Genomic DNA, 15915 nt, shown 5'->3' with positions numbered 1-15915 from the left:
GGCAACTCAGGCCCCTTCTTCAGGCAAGATGTAATACAGAAACTGCAGTTGCCTGTGCTTATACAGTATACACACTAGGCCAAGAAACAACATTGGTAAATCTTAAAGTGAGACATCTTAAATGTAAACTTTAGACCTGTTCAGGCTTAGATTAATTTAGCAAGAGAGGAGAACAATGTATGGTCAAGATCTTTGGATAAGATAACTGGCCAAAAAAGTCTTTTGAAGTTTCTGACGAGTTTTTCCATACGTTTTATATACTTAGTATTATACGTAATATTTAATCACAAGTGTCTACCAAAATTTATTGTCTTTAACAGTTTACAGTTCAAGAAATAGTTATGTGCTAAAAAGGAGTTATGAATATTACACTGTTGTATACCAGCTTAGCCAAATGTCCTAAAATGGCTCTTGGAAAAGTGAATATTCCTATTTTCTTCTTTTAAAGAGAAATAGACATTTTTAAGTTTTCTTGTTGCCATCTCACTTAAAGATAAACTGTTTTAGAAAGAAATGCAAGTCAGTTCACAGTATACTAGCTTTCTTGCAGAGATATGCTGATAGATGCCTTTCACTTGTCCTCTAGGCACCTGAAAATCACAAGATGAATAATTGCTTCATTTAATTGCCTAGTGAAAGTGGAAAGTCCATCAACCTTACGACATTAAATTTCTTTCATTGCATGGATAAAGTGACAGTAAGGGAAAGAAGTAGACTTGTATGTAAATGATCATTAACCCAGCAGATTTATTTTGGAATTTATGTATATTTATATATATATTTACTTACATTCTCAAACCTGCCACTTTTCGGTAATAACATAACATTAAAAGATATGTATGGAAGTGCTGAGAGTTTGATGCGGGTGATTTATTTATTTATTTATTTATTTTGAAAAAAAGGCAAGACACACACACCATACACAGATTCTCGTTTTAGACACTTCTATCACATTATGAAGTTATTCCAGAAACTGATTAGTGCATGCTTTGAGTGCGAAATAATATTACCAATCAGACGACGTATAATGATTCAACTTGTCTCACACATTTGTAAGAGTGATGAAATGATAACGATATTAATCGCTTTAGTAGAGTTCTACACAGTCACATTAAATGAATAGAGGCTTTGCATTCATTCTTCAATTGTAATTAGCACATTTATCCATTGTCAAACTGGTGAATAAAATTCAGGATCACATGGTGACCTCAGACCACATCCACAGTTATGCATATAAGACTGGCAGCACTAACAACGAGAAAACGTCGAGGCAAGACTCTAAACAAAGTGACTCAGATAGAAGAAGAAGAAGAAGAGATCTTTCAAAAATAAGGACCAGGCCGATTGTTCAGAACAAACTTAAGGTTAGACTAAGATAGGCTAAGGAGTTCTACAGGAAGAAGATGCAGTACAAGTTGCAGCAAAATAACATCAGGGAAATGTGGGATAGTATGAAGACAATCACAGCCTATAAGCAAAGGAACAGCTGTACAGAAGAAGACAAGGCGAAGAGAGCAAGCTCAATCTCTTCTACAACCAGTTTGACTGCCCTGTTCCTGTGATAACTCCCACTAACTCACTGGCCACCACCCCACCCCTAAGCTGCTAGCATAGATCATGCATCTCTATTCCCTCACCAACATAGCTATCATGTCAGAAAATTCTAGCAGCGCCCCCTGCATTCCCCCTACCTAAACTGCATATCACAGACTGTAATCAGTAGCACAAAAGCTCTTCTTTTCCTTTCCTCTTCACCCTGTATACATTGGACTTTAGTTACAACTCGGGGACATGCCAGATGCAGAATTTCTCAGATGACAGTGCTAATGTGCGGTGTGAAGGACTTTGTTGGATGGTGTCAGTCAAAGCAACTGCTGTTGAACATTTCCAAAACCAAGGTGATGGTTGTTGACTACTGTATGTCTAGACCACCACTGAGATGCGTCTTCACTGAAGGGCTGAATGTGGAGTGGGTCAAGTCCTATAAATACCATGGAGTGGAGTTCCAAAACAGGCTGGACTGGTTAGAGAACACAAAGGCTCTGTTCAGGAGGGGGTAAAACAGGCTACATTTTCTAAGGAGGCTGGGCTCCTTTAACATATGTAAGAAACTCTTCCAGATGTACTATCAGTTGGTGGTTGCCTGCACTTTCTTCTATGATGTGGTGTGCTAAGGGGCTAGTTTGAAGAAGAGAGATGGTGAGTGTATTGACAAGCTGATCAGGTGAGCAGGATCTGTGATTGGTATAGAAATGGACTCTCTGGTGATAGTTGAAGACAGGTGGACACTATGCAAGCTGCTATCTATTATGTACAATGAACATCACCCACTGCACACCCCCATAATTAAGTAAAGGAGTTTGTTTAGTGGTAGGTTGCTATCACAGAACTGTAGTAGAGACAGATACAAAAGATGTCTTGTCCCCAGAGCCATTAGGCTCTTTGACTCTTCACAATAGGGGTGGGGGAGGTTGAGTTCTGGTCCTGATTTTACTTCTCCGCTCATAAGCTATATTAGTTGCATTAGCTATGCACTACATCTGATATCTTACTTCTTGGTCACTACTGTATAATCTTTTCAGAACGTGTCACTTTAAACGTTACCCTGTGAGCTTTTATATTTTAATATTAATGTCACTTTAGTATCTGTCACTTTAATATTATGTGCCACCTGTCAGTTTTGTTGTATAATATTATTTTCACAATTTACACTCTATTATTTACTTTGGTATTATTTACTTTGGTAGTATAGTATTATTTAACTCTTATTGTGCTGGCATTATTGTATACCACATCTTGGGATTGCATTTTTGTGTAGTATTTCTTATTTGTATAGTGTGTACTTAAATGTTTGTATTTAACTTGGAATAATTCCTGGCTACTGATACTTAAATTTCCCTCGATGTCAATAAAGTATCTATCTCTCTGTCTTCAAGAAAGCACCAAACCAGTGGTTCAGCAATCTCTCAGATACACTACCACCTTTGAAGACACAGTCTGAGATGTATGACTATCCATGCTTAAGCAGTGTTGTCATGCATATGCCTGGCTTGGTCACATGTTTTTACATGCTGGGTAAAAGTCTCTGCCTACCAGTTAGACAGTATTGGAACCCTGTCCACTTACAGCAGTATTCAGAGTACTACTGTTTGGAATGATGTTGCATAATGAAAAATCTGTTTAGAACTCTTATATCATGTTCCTTGCTTGACACCTGATTTTATTTCATTGTATAAATCTTAATCCACCTAATATAACACAGTGGAAAGAGAATGGCTCTGTCTTTTTGAAATGAGGAAAATATAAAAATTATGTATGAAGAACTAGGCAAAGCTTTGTCGTAATTTGGCAAAAATGTATTAATGTTTTGCATATGTAAACATTATGGAACTAGGTGCCTTAGTATCTTTTAATGACAGCTACTTGTGTGTATTAAGTTATATAAAGTTGAGTTTGTTATGAAATGTGGTAGTATTTTATGCTTTGTATGCTCAATTGTACGGTATTGTAATTTATAAATTAAACTAACAAAGTAGAGAAAAATACTGATTGTCGAAAAAGAATTGCAAAGCTAGACTTCTCATTTTGATTATTTATTTATTTTTTTATAATTTGGATCACCTTTGTATTTCATTAAATATTATTTTGATGATTTGAGGATTATATACACTTTTTAAACATAGCAGCACATACAAAGACCAATCATGACTGTTTTCTTTTCAGATAATAAATTTGATTTCAGAGAACATGTAAGCCCCCCCGACAAAAAAAAAAAACCTCTACAAACAATATGCTAAATACTACTAAGATTGTTATTAATAGAAAAAAATGTCCTCCTTCTGTGTTTGGTAACTATGCTTTATTTTTTCTATTCTTCCATAGGACATGCTATTATACCAAAGTATTATTATGTCCCAGCTGACTTTGTAGAGGCAGAGCAGAAGAGTCATGGGAGCCAAAAGCGCTTTCCAAGCAACACTGGCCGTGATGGAAGGCTTTTCCTTTGGGGTCAGTCTCTCTATATCATTGCAAAACTGTTGGGTAAGTAGAAATTGTTTATCAGTTAAGCTATACAGAAATTTTTAATCGCCAGACAATCTTGATGAAAATTTATTTTCAATTGTCAATATAAAGTTCTCTGAAATATTTTTTTGTCCTTTTCACTTATTTTCTTAACTGCCACTACCTTCCTATTTAATTATTTATACAGTATCAAAGACTAAACGACTTGCTATTTTTTTCTTTTTTGTTTTTCAATGTGTCATAATTTAAAGTTGAAGGCCTTCTAAGTCCAAAAGACATTGATCCAGTTAGGCGCTACATACCTCCAGAAGATCAACGAAATGTGAGCATGAGGTACTCCAATCAGGTAAATTATCTTAGTGTTACTTTTTTCTTATCAAAGAACTTATTCAGCAATGATGGGAAAAAGCTCAAATTTTATGTTATTACAGTGCTCTTTATATGTACGTTTTAAATACAAGAATTAAGCCTAGTTGTAAAATACTTAAATATCTACTTTAGTATGGATAGCAGCCTCTGTAAATCTTGAGTGACTTTTTAACTACTATATGCAATAATATTTAACTTAATATATCACTTTAGCACTCTGCAAAACTGTTACAGAATTTGGCTTCTTCCAACAAACTCCTTTCTCAATTTACTCTCTTACTTTTGCTATTTTTTTAACCTTGATTTCTATAAACTTACAACAAAAATGTACATTTATAGTCTTTCACCACTACCAACAAAAACTCCTTTTTTCTTTCCCAAATAATGTTAAAATGGAATTATTCTTAATACTTGAATGAATTAGGAGCTTATTGGTATAACATTTTCCTAGCATTTTTTCTGCTGGGGTTTGCGCTTATGCTTCACCTTCTTGACTTTTAACAAAGACTGACTGTCCACTCTATGAACACAAAGATAAACAAGGTGCTCAACTATGAGTTCTCCAGAGAAGTAGTTCATCAAAGTCCTTTAAACCATATTTTAAATTACTTCTTATTGCATCATGTATATTAAGCATAGTTTGTTTTTTCTTCATATTTCCTAAGGTATTCAATGTCAATGTATATGCCAGTCCATTTTCACTTTGTACAGTGTTCTAACAATTGATATTGGTAGCCTCTGGAGAGCTTTCTAATCATGATTTCGTGCTTTTGACTTGTCTTTTAGTTGTGGTGCTTAAGTGAATGGCAAATTTTGTATCGTTATAAAGCCCAGTAACATGTCCCATACTTGTCTTTTTTATATTTTGTTGATCACAATAAAGTATTAATTAGTTTGTGATATCTTGTTCTTTTGGCTGCTCCTGTTAGGGGTCGCCACAACAGATCAGCTTTTTCCATATCCTCCTGTCCTCTGCATCTTGATCTGTTATACCCACCACCTGCATGTCCTCTCTCACCATATCTTTAAACCCCCTCTTAGGCCTTCCTCTTTTCCTCTTACGTGGCAGCTCCATCCTTAGCATCCTTTTCCAAATAAATCCAACATCTATCTTCTGCACATGTCCAAACCAATGCAGTCTTGCCTCTCTGACTTTGTCTCCAAACCATCCAACCTGAGATGATCCTCTAATTTACTTGTTTCTAATCCTGTTCATCCTCGTCACACCCTGTGCAAATCTTAACATCTTTAACTCTGCCACCTCCAGCTCTGTCTCCTGTTTTTTGGTCAGTGTCACCGTCTCCAACCCATTTGACATAGCTGGTCTCACTGCCGTCCTGTAGAACTTCCCTTTCAATCTTGCTGATACGTGTCTGTCACAAATCACTCCTGACACTCTTCTCCACTCTGTCTACATTCTCCTCTTCAAGTCTCCCCATTACTCTGTACTGTTGATCCCAGGTATTTAAACTCATCCACCTTCCCCAACTCTAAACCAAGCATTCTCACCACTCCTCTAACCTCCCTCTGATTTACATACATGTATTCTGTCTTCTTCCTACGGAAGTTCATTTCCCCTTTCTAGAACATATCTCCACCTCCCCAGGGTCTCCTAACCTGTTTCCTACTCTCGCTACAGATCACAATGTCATCAGCAAATATCATAGTCCACGGGGACTCCTATCTAATCTCGTCTGTCAACCTATATATCCCTGATGTAATCCCATCTCCACCTTGACTCACTCCTACAGCAGACCTCAAGACTGTCACACTTCCCTCGTACATATCCTGTACAACTCTTGCATTCTTTTCTGCCTCTACCAACTTCCTTTTACAATACCTCAACTCCTATCTTGGCACCCTGTCATATGCCTTTTCCAGGTCCACAAAGACACAATGCAACTCCTTCTGGCCTTGTCTATACTTCTACATCAACACCCTAAGAGCAAACATCGCATCTGTGGTGATCTTTCCTTGCATGAAACCATACTACTGCTCGTTAATCATTCTCACCTCCCTTCTTAACCTAGCTTCCACTACTCATTCCCATAACTTCATACTGTGGCTCATCAGTTTTATCCCTCTGTAGTTATTACAGCTCTGCACATCCTCTTTATTCTATTACAGCTACCAGTACACTTCTCCTCCACTCCTCTGGCATCCTCTTACTTTCCAAGATTGCATTAAACAATCTGGTTAAAAAGTTCACTGCCATATCTCCTAAACACCTCCATGCTTCCACAAGTATGTCACCTGGACAAATGACCTTTCCATTCTTCATCCTCTTTATAGCTGTCCTCCATCACCATTTTGAAATCTACAATCTCCTTCAAACTGGCCCGCCTGCATAGGATATAATCTACCTGTGTACATCTTCCTCCACTCTTGTATGTCACCCTATGTTCCTCCCTGTCCTTTGAAATCTACTCCAATCACCACTCTCTTTCTCACATGGGGTACACTCTCCACCTCTTCATCCAACTCACTCCTGAAATCTTCCCTCTCATCCATCGCATACCCATCTTGCAGGAATATGTACTAAAACAATTCTTCATCACACCTCCAATTTCCAGCTTCATAATCATTACTCTGTCTGACACTCTTTTCACCTCCAAAACACTCTTGACATACTATGCCTTCAGAATAACCCCTACCCCATTTCTCCTCCCATCCATATCATGATAGAACAATTTGAACCCATCTTGGATCCATCTGCCCTTACTTCTTTTCCATTTAGTCCCTTGTACGCACACTATATCAACCTTCCTTCTCTCCATCACATCAGTTAACTCTCTCCCCTTACCAGTCATACTGCCAACATTCAAAGTTCCTACACTCACTTCTTCTCTCTTTACCTTCCTCCTCTCCTTCAGCCTCTGGACACGCCTTCCCCCCTGTTCTTCACCTTCTTTGGCCAACAGTAGCACAATTTCTGCCAGCACCCTGTTGGCTAACAGTACTGGTGGCGGCTGTTGTTAACCCGGGCCTCAACCGATTCAGCATGGAAATCTGTATTGTTGTCCACATATTGATCTGGCAAAACTTTACACCGGATGCCCTTCTTTACGTAACCCTCCCCATTTATCCAGGCTTGGGACCGGCAAGAAGAAACGCACTGGTTTGCCCATTCCCTGTGTCTGGGTTGAGTTGTGGCTACTACTGCCAATTCCTTTCCCAATTGTAAACAGTGTCTCCCTCCAGTAGCTCCCCATTGTGTCACTTGAGGACCCTGACATTGCTGCCCACCAAAACTACAACTCCGGTGCAGCCCTGTGGGTGTCCAAACAGAATGCGCATCAGAGGGATTTCGCCACCCAATGTACTAGGGAAGCATATGTCCCTAATAAGCAGTCTCCCTCTGTCCATCCATTGTAACTCCCTCCCAACTAGGTAAAGTACTACAGACCAACCTGGTCGGGATGCCTATCCACCCACATCCTTCCATTAAAAGGGCTTCCTCACCAGATAAGAAACCATCCATCCCAACCAACCCATATTGCCTATTACAATTCTCAAGCCTGTATACTGTCCAGGTAATGATTCACCTGGTTCTACATTACTTTTTCTTTGTCCTAGTTTAGTATTACTGCGGTGGGCTGGCAACCTACCCTGGGTTTGTTTCCTGCCTTGCGCCCTGTGTTGGCTGGGATTGGCTCCAGCAGACCCCCGTGACCCTGTAGTTAGGATATAGCAGGTTGGATAATGGATGGATGGATAGTTTAGTATTACAGTATCTGCAAACTTTACCATCTTGTTTATGTATATTAAATAGAGCAGAGTTACTAGAACTGATTCTTGAACATCACCTAATTCTAAAGGTTTCCTCTGTATAACCCTGCGTTCCTGGTGTTTAAGTCGATTTAGTACCTACCTACACCAAGGATGCTGAATGCCTGTTTGTTTTAGCTTTATTTGTCCTAGTTTGTGGTACCTTATCAGAAGCCTTTGGAAAATCATGGTAAATAATGTTATATACACCTTTTAATCATATTCTTTTGTTGCCTCCTTTTAGAATTCCTAATATTAGTGAAACAGTCTCCCATGTCTGTACTCATTCTGACAAGTTGCTAATTTGCCTATTCTTAACATATAATTCTGAGTCTTTTAAATAATAATTGCTACCATTAATGTAATTGTGATACACCGTAAGCATACTGACCTTACTTGGATCAGCCCAATCACTTTTTTTAAACAACAGGATAATATTTGCTAGCTTCCAGTCCCTAGTAATTTCCCCAGTTTGCAGAGATATTTCAAAAATATGTGTTGAGGACTTCATATATGTACTTACTAACTTCCATTTTAAGCACTCTAGGATAAATAATATATGGTCCTGGCAACTTGTTACATTTAAGTTTGTTTACTTCTTCCTCAGCAGTTCCAAATCCCTAAGTATCTTTAAAATATACTATCTATCCATCCATTTTCCAACCCACTGAATCCAAACACAGGGTCACGGAGTTCTGCTGGAGCCAATCCCAGCCAACACAAGGCAGAAGGCAGGAACCAATCCTGGGCATAGTGCCAACCCACCGCAGGACACACACAAACACACCCACACACCAAGTACACACTAGGGCCAATTTAATATACTAAAATACTGAAAATCTCTTAACAGTCATCTTTTGCCTCTTCAGCAATATTTTTCTCTTGCTGCCTTTTACCTTTGCTAGTATGTTTTTTAACCATTGCTCTCATGTTTTCATAAGCACTCATATTTAATAAATGCACACAAAATTACTTAAATAGGTCAGCAGTAAGGTTTTAGTGAGAAATGTTTATATTCAGCAGTATGTTTACCTGATATGAACAGATAAATAGCTATGCATCCAAGCTACTCGTAGCTAAACATCTTGTATGATGAATATTTGTAACCAATTGAGTAATCAATATTTACGTAAAGAAGGAAAGTGTATTGTGCATTATTTAAATAACTCTACAAGATGCATGATTAATAATAAACATTATTAATTATATGTTAATAAATGGCCAAGTCAGAACTTTTCTTTTTAAATTTCTTGCTTTGTAGTCATTGGGTGTGTGTTTAGACCAAAGTTTGTGTTTGTTTGTTTATTTATTTGCCTGTTTATGTATTTATTTATTTATTTCAAGAGCTTCTGTAAAAAGCTATATTTCCCCCTGGGGAAAAATTAACATCTATCTGTCTGTCTGTCATTGTACTAATCATGGGTAATCTATTAGTTCTCATTTGTTTTTTTCATATACTCGGTGTCAGTGCTTATTGAATGAGATAATACATCTTTGACTGACAGAAAAATGCCATTGAAAAATTGTAATTCTTATGACAAATTAAATTTTTCCTTGTGGGGGAAAAAAATAATGTAATCTTCCAAAGCCTTAAATCCGCTTTAGGCATAACTGATCAGGTCTGAACAAAACTTGCAGACTATTTTGCCTGAGAGTACAACTTTTTTGCAATATTTACTTCCTATCAATTCAGCGATGCTCCCATTCACAAAATTTTTCTGTCTCACTAGCCCCACTGACATTTTTGTGTGTGTGTGTGTGTGTTTCAGTAAAATTTTTAAAATTACACTGTTTTTTTCAGTAACTTTTTTTGTGTTTCTTATACTGCAGCTCCTTTACTTCTCGGTTTTCTGTCGAATGTTTAACTGGCAGCTGACAGCCTGATTTTTCTTTCGTTTTGCAGTCATTGACAATCAATAAGACCTACTAGACATTGAACGGTTTCACTATGTCACTATGGAAAAAGGCATCAGGTCCCTGTGAATCTTATATATGATGAGTTTTTGACCTGGGATAAGTTAAAATATGCATATCCACAAAACTAGTTAATCTCTGTATTCTGTATGGTACACACACGCAGCCGACACAGCATTTCTCGATTCCTATTCGTCCTCTTCCACAGATAATTCAACGTCCTGGCCACGGACCATACTGTTTTAAAATACATGGCCAGATTTATCACCAAATCTCTCCACTATACGCTAACACTTCTACCTCTCCGGGATATGGACAGTTGTATGTTTTTGACACAGCACAAGCTACTGAAGTACGCTTACAAAATAAAGCAAACTCTGCATGCAGCGAAAATTTTCTTCTTCAGCTAGATTCCATGCTCAGAACCATCAACCCCTTCGCCAAATCATACAAACACATGCATGAAATCGCTCAGTCCAGTTCAACAGCATCTGTACGAATGGTTTTCACGGAAAACCCTGGGCAGGATTTATGACATACAGTGCCCCGACTTGTCAAACCGATGTTGCAGCGATTTTCATCGGAGAAGATGGCGAACCCCCTACCGAAAGGGACATTTGCATCAATCCCAGAGGCAACTCCTGTAAACAGATTTCCACATTCAATATGAATTGCGATCCTATGGTTTACCCACTTTTATTCCCTTACGGAGACATTGGCTGGCACAAAGATTTACAACATGTTCCCGATAAAAGAACTGCCAAACGAATCAGCCTTACTCAATGGCAATTTTACACGTACAGATTAGCAATGAGGAATACACTTAGTATTTTGCACTCCAGCAGTAAACTATTCCAACTGTATGTCGTAGTTGTGTATGTTAAAACAGAGGGCTCGCGTCTCATCTCTCTCAGATTACATCAACAAGATCTGCATGTGGAACAATACAAAGGACTATCAGATGCACTACAAGCAAAGGCTGAAAATAACAACGTACGTGTAGGCAAAATGATCACATTACCGTCCACATTTCCAGGAAGTCCAAGATACATGCAACAAAACAATTGTACGTGGTTTTTTCTACGGTTCGATCTTTTGACTCATTATCTGTCGTCTCCAGAAAAACACCTATTCACAACTGCGTCTTTCAAGAATTATTTCTTTCTTCTTGATATCTGAATTCCTTTCTCACCGTTTTCCATTCCTATTCTTATTGTGTGTGTATATATATATATATATATACAGTATATATATATATATATAGTGTATATATATATATATATATATATATATATATATATATATATATATATATATATATATATATATATATATATATATATATATATATATATATATATATATATATATATATATATATAGTATATATATATATATATATACTATATATATATATATACACACTTATATTTGCAGCTGGAGATCCACAAAGGGAGAAGATGAATCATGTATCATAAAGTAGTTTTTATTCCTGAGCTTTCAGCCCCTGCCAGGAGCCGTCTTCAGAGGATAATGCTTACAAGAATCAAAGGCAATATATAGCAAATTTAGTGGTGGGGGTTGGGAGGAGTTTTGGTCATAAGTTTTATTTATTATGAACATGTTCTTCTTAAGTTTGCATATGCTGGGTTTATGTCCAAATGCCTGCTGATGGCATTTTCGTTTGATAGTCACGATTCAGCCAGCTCTCTGGTGCTTTTAGTACTGGCCTTAAATGTTACTTGTACATTGTCCCAATTGAATGCATGTCTGGTTGATTTTGTATGCGTATAGATCAGTGATCGTGAGTCCTTCCTTCTGACGTCGTTACTATGTTCATGTATAAGTGTTGCAATTCTTTTTGATGTTTGTCCTATATATACCGCTGGGCAAGAACTGCATGGAATGCTATAAACTGCGTTTCGTGTTTCTGCTGTCGATTTCTTGTTTTTGGCATTAAAAAGAACAGTGCGCAGATTGTTCGAAGGCCTGTGTGCTATTCTGATACCTGATTTGGACAAGATGTGTGCTGTGCCTTCTGACACTCAGTGATGATAGGGAAGATACATATATGTGTATATCTATCTATACTAATAAAAGGCAAAGCACTCACTCACTCACTCACTCACTCACTGACTGACTGACTCATCACTAATTCTCCAACTTCCCATGTAGGTAGGCTCATTCGTTACAGCTTACTTACAAAAGTTGGGCAGGTTTCATTTCGAAATTCTATGCATATTGGTCATAACTGGAACCTATTTTCGTCCAAATACTGTAATAGACTGCAGCTCGATAGCCGTGGGAGGCGGAGTTACTTCTCGCATCATCACGCCTCCCACGTAATTGAGTGCCTGCCCATATAAGGTAAATATTCGCGGGTCAAGGACTGTGCTTAGCATATTCATAAGTAAAAATATCTGAATCAAAAACTGATGTGAATTATATTTTGTCCATGAATACTTATTAAATAATTCCAAATAGTCTGTCCGCTTCCTTTCATAGCTTTTCCGAAGGTTGTGCTGCTTCCAGGCATGTATTTTCGTATTAAAGCATTTAACTAATCACATTTCAACCATCATTTGTTACCAGGCAGAGAGGCCTTCACAATCCGTTGTGCAGGCACTCGTAACACACAATAAATGTTGATTAACCTGATGTTTCAACTAGTCAGATTTTGAGTTGGTGTCAGTACGGCCCTCTAGCAGGCGTACGGCAACGTCACCGTATTCAGACCCATTGATTGGATAGAAACCGATATGAGGAACTCTACGAGGCCACCGAACGTACCGCAAGCGTTCCGAGCATCCTTGCGTGCACTACGGCCAACTCCATGGCAGGATTCTGGACAATATTATTTGCCAGACACAGACCAGATTTCAGGACCACGAAAACCTGATATTTGTCACGCTCCTCGAGCCCCAGAAGTTTCGGGAATACAAGAAAAATTTCACACATGCAGCCTTCTCCAGTTTAACACAAGAGCCACAGAGCAGTTTTTGATCTGTCTCGTCTAAAAACAGAACTGACTGTAATGTATGCCATGGATGATTTTGAAGGAAAATCTCCAACTGATCTCCTTGACTTCCTTCATCAGAAAAATCTGAATGAGAGCATGGGGCAGCTGTTCACATTGGTATATTTGGCGGTGACCATTCCCGTGTACACTGCTTCTGTCAAGCAGACATTTTCAGCCCTAAAGCGAATTAAAACTTATGCCAGAAATACGACAGGGCAGGTTCGACTTTCAGCATTCGCTTCAATGGTGATAGAAAGGGAGTTTTTGATGGAACTGAGGCGCACTGATAATCCGTACGACAGAGTAATTAAACTGTTTTTGAGGAAAGAGAGGAGGATGGATTTTGTTTACAAATAATCCAATTTTGGTGAGTAAAATGTTGCGATTTTCCTAAATAATATTGCAAGTTTATGAGTTATTATTGATGTTTTTTATGTGTGTCGCGGCTGTGGCTGCAATAGAAAGGAACTGCTCACTCCTGGGTTGTCTATTCAATAAAGGCATTTATTGTGGCTACAGGAGTTAAAGAAGCTATGAAAAAGAAAAGGAAAAATGTTAAAAATAACGTAACATGATTGTTAATGTCATTGTTTTGTCATTGATATGAGTGTTGCTGTCATATCTATATCTCTCTCTCTCTCTCTCTCTCTCTCTCTCTCTCTCTCTCTCTCTCTCTCTCTCTATATATATCTATATATATATATATAGTGGAAAACGTACCCCCAAACACAGATAGACCAACACCAGGATGTCCAAAACACACTCCTTTATTTTTATTTTGAGCACCACAATGCCTTCTCTCACCAACTCTCTTCTTTTCTTCCTCTTTTTCTTCACTTTCTTTCTCTCTCTCTTTCTCTTTGACCTCCTCCTCACAAGCTTCGTCTCCTTCCTCCCATCTCTGGCTCATCCACTGGAAGGAGGCGGCCCCTTTTATTATGACCCGGATGAGCCCCAGGTGCTCCCCTTGACGTCACTTTCTGGTGTGGCGGAAGTGTCAGGAAAGCACCTTGAAGCCCTCAAGGTGTCCTTGTAATTACTTCCGGCAGCACTTCCTGGTGTGGCGGAAGTGCTGCTATCCAGGCTTCTCTGACTGTCCGGGCACCCCCTGGTGGTGGCTACGTCCTCTCAAAAAGAGTGTCCCAGCTCCGTCCCTGTGGCCCCAAAATAGCCCCGGGCGACTGCCCTCTCGTTGCCGAGGAGTAACAATGTCCAAGTCGGGGACTATCCAGGCGTCTCGGACATCTGTGACAATATATATATCTCCTTTGGGGTACGTGCAGCTGTTGCTGGGGGTGCCAGAATCCATCGAGCAAAGAAAAATGAAAAAAAAAAACGGATGACTCCTGCTCTTATGTGCACTTACTGTAGTGCTGCGTGGGTATTATGAAGTATCGTATCTGTTCAAGTTCTATTTAAATTTTAAATATAAGTAATTTTTATATAGTCGACAGAAATATGTTTGATAGGAATGAAAGGTAAATTTAGCCAGCATTGCATAAATTTTTCTTCACCATAGAAATTTAAAGAGTAAATTCAACTTACATTCCTATTAAAGATATTTCTGTCGACTAAATAGAACCTACTTATATCCAAATTTGAGCTACTGAGCTGTCGCCTGCCTGACTGGATGTGTCACCCTCGCTTCGCTCTTACTTTTTTACCGTTCATGTAATCATGGCTAGTCGCGAAAAAATTAGAACATGGAAGGAGGATCACACTGAGTATGATTTTACCAAAATAATTATTGATGGCGAATAAAGTATCCATTATTCATAAAGCTTCAATTGGTGATCTTTTTTCTGCGTTAACCTCATATTTTTTCATACTTCTTCTCAAACCAAGGGGATGCGAGGGTAAAATGAATTGGGAAGCGCTGATTTATATATATATTGAATATACTGAAATAGTTTTACTGTCAAATAATGCAAACAATACGCAACACGTGTTTCGCCCTAATTCGGGCTCATCAGGCGTACACACTCATTGCACCCCGTCTCGGGAATTGAACCTCGGACGTCAGCGCTAGAGGCAAAGCCTCTCGTGTTGCACCACGGCGTGTGTCTAGTTTATTTTACAGTATGTAGATCGGGATGTGTGTGTATATATATATTTTAAGGAGGCTGAAATTTGGCAGGCTCAATGCATGACTTCCTGGTACATTCGATTACATTGATGCACACATCAGAGCTACAAAAATGGAAGAGTCTGAAGAAAGCACGTTGCTAGGACTGATCAGAGGCAAATTTCATTTCGAAAGACTACCCGACGGAAGCCTTGATAAAAGCGTGGTTTTGTGCAAACTGTGCAAAAAGGAGTTTGCATACCACCGACGCACTTCAACCTTATAGTACCATCTAAATGCAAAACATGTTACAGCGAGCACAGAAACTGTGTATGATGTTAGCACTACCAGTACGAGTTCGAGTACCAACAAAAGGTGTCGGCAGCCCAAACCTGATGAAATGACTGGCTTCAGGACCAAAATTCGTAAGTCAACATCGGTCAAATTTACAAATTCTCTCGCAAAATGGACTGCTTTGGACTGTAGACCGTTAACAGTGGTGGAAGATGGGGGTTAGAAAATGTGCTACAGTTAGCGTCAGGTTATCCAACTTTCCAACTGCCGTGCTTTTTTACTGTACATTTAATCATGGCTAGTCGCAAAAAAATTATAAAATGGAAGGAGGATTACACTGAGTAAGGCTTTACCAAAATAATTATTGATGGCGAATAAAGTATCCATTATCCGTAAAGCTTCAATTGGTGATCGTTTTCTGCGTTAACCTCATATTTTTTCATACTTCTCAAACCAATGGGGT

At 38.5% G+C, this 15915-nt stretch overlaps 1 protein-coding gene across 3 annotated transcripts in view; it reads left to right on the top strand.

The window, feature by feature from the left end:
* The window catches only part of phkb (phosphorylase kinase, beta), a 167795-nt gene that overhangs the window by 62231 nt on the left and 89649 nt on the right, over nt 1-15915 (top strand). For all 3 annotated transcript variants that reach the window (XM_039763121.1, XM_039763120.1, XM_039763122.1), the window contains 2 exons: nt 3883-4041; nt 4275-4369. In XM_039763121.1, the coding sequence (XP_039619055.1) occupies nt 3883-4041; nt 4275-4369 (254 nt within the window). The remainder of the gene's footprint in view (nt 1-3882; nt 4042-4274; nt 4370-15915) is intronic.

Source organism: Polypterus senegalus, chromosome 9 (assembly GCF_016835505.1).
Source record: "Polypterus senegalus isolate Bchr_013 chromosome 9, ASM1683550v1, whole genome shotgun sequence".
NCBI classification, from domain to species: domain Eukaryota; kingdom Metazoa; phylum Chordata; class Cladistia; order Polypteriformes; family Polypteridae; genus Polypterus; species Polypterus senegalus.
The sequence above is the reverse complement of the archived record's forward strand: the minus strand, read 5'-3'. Positions and strand labels throughout refer to the sequence as shown.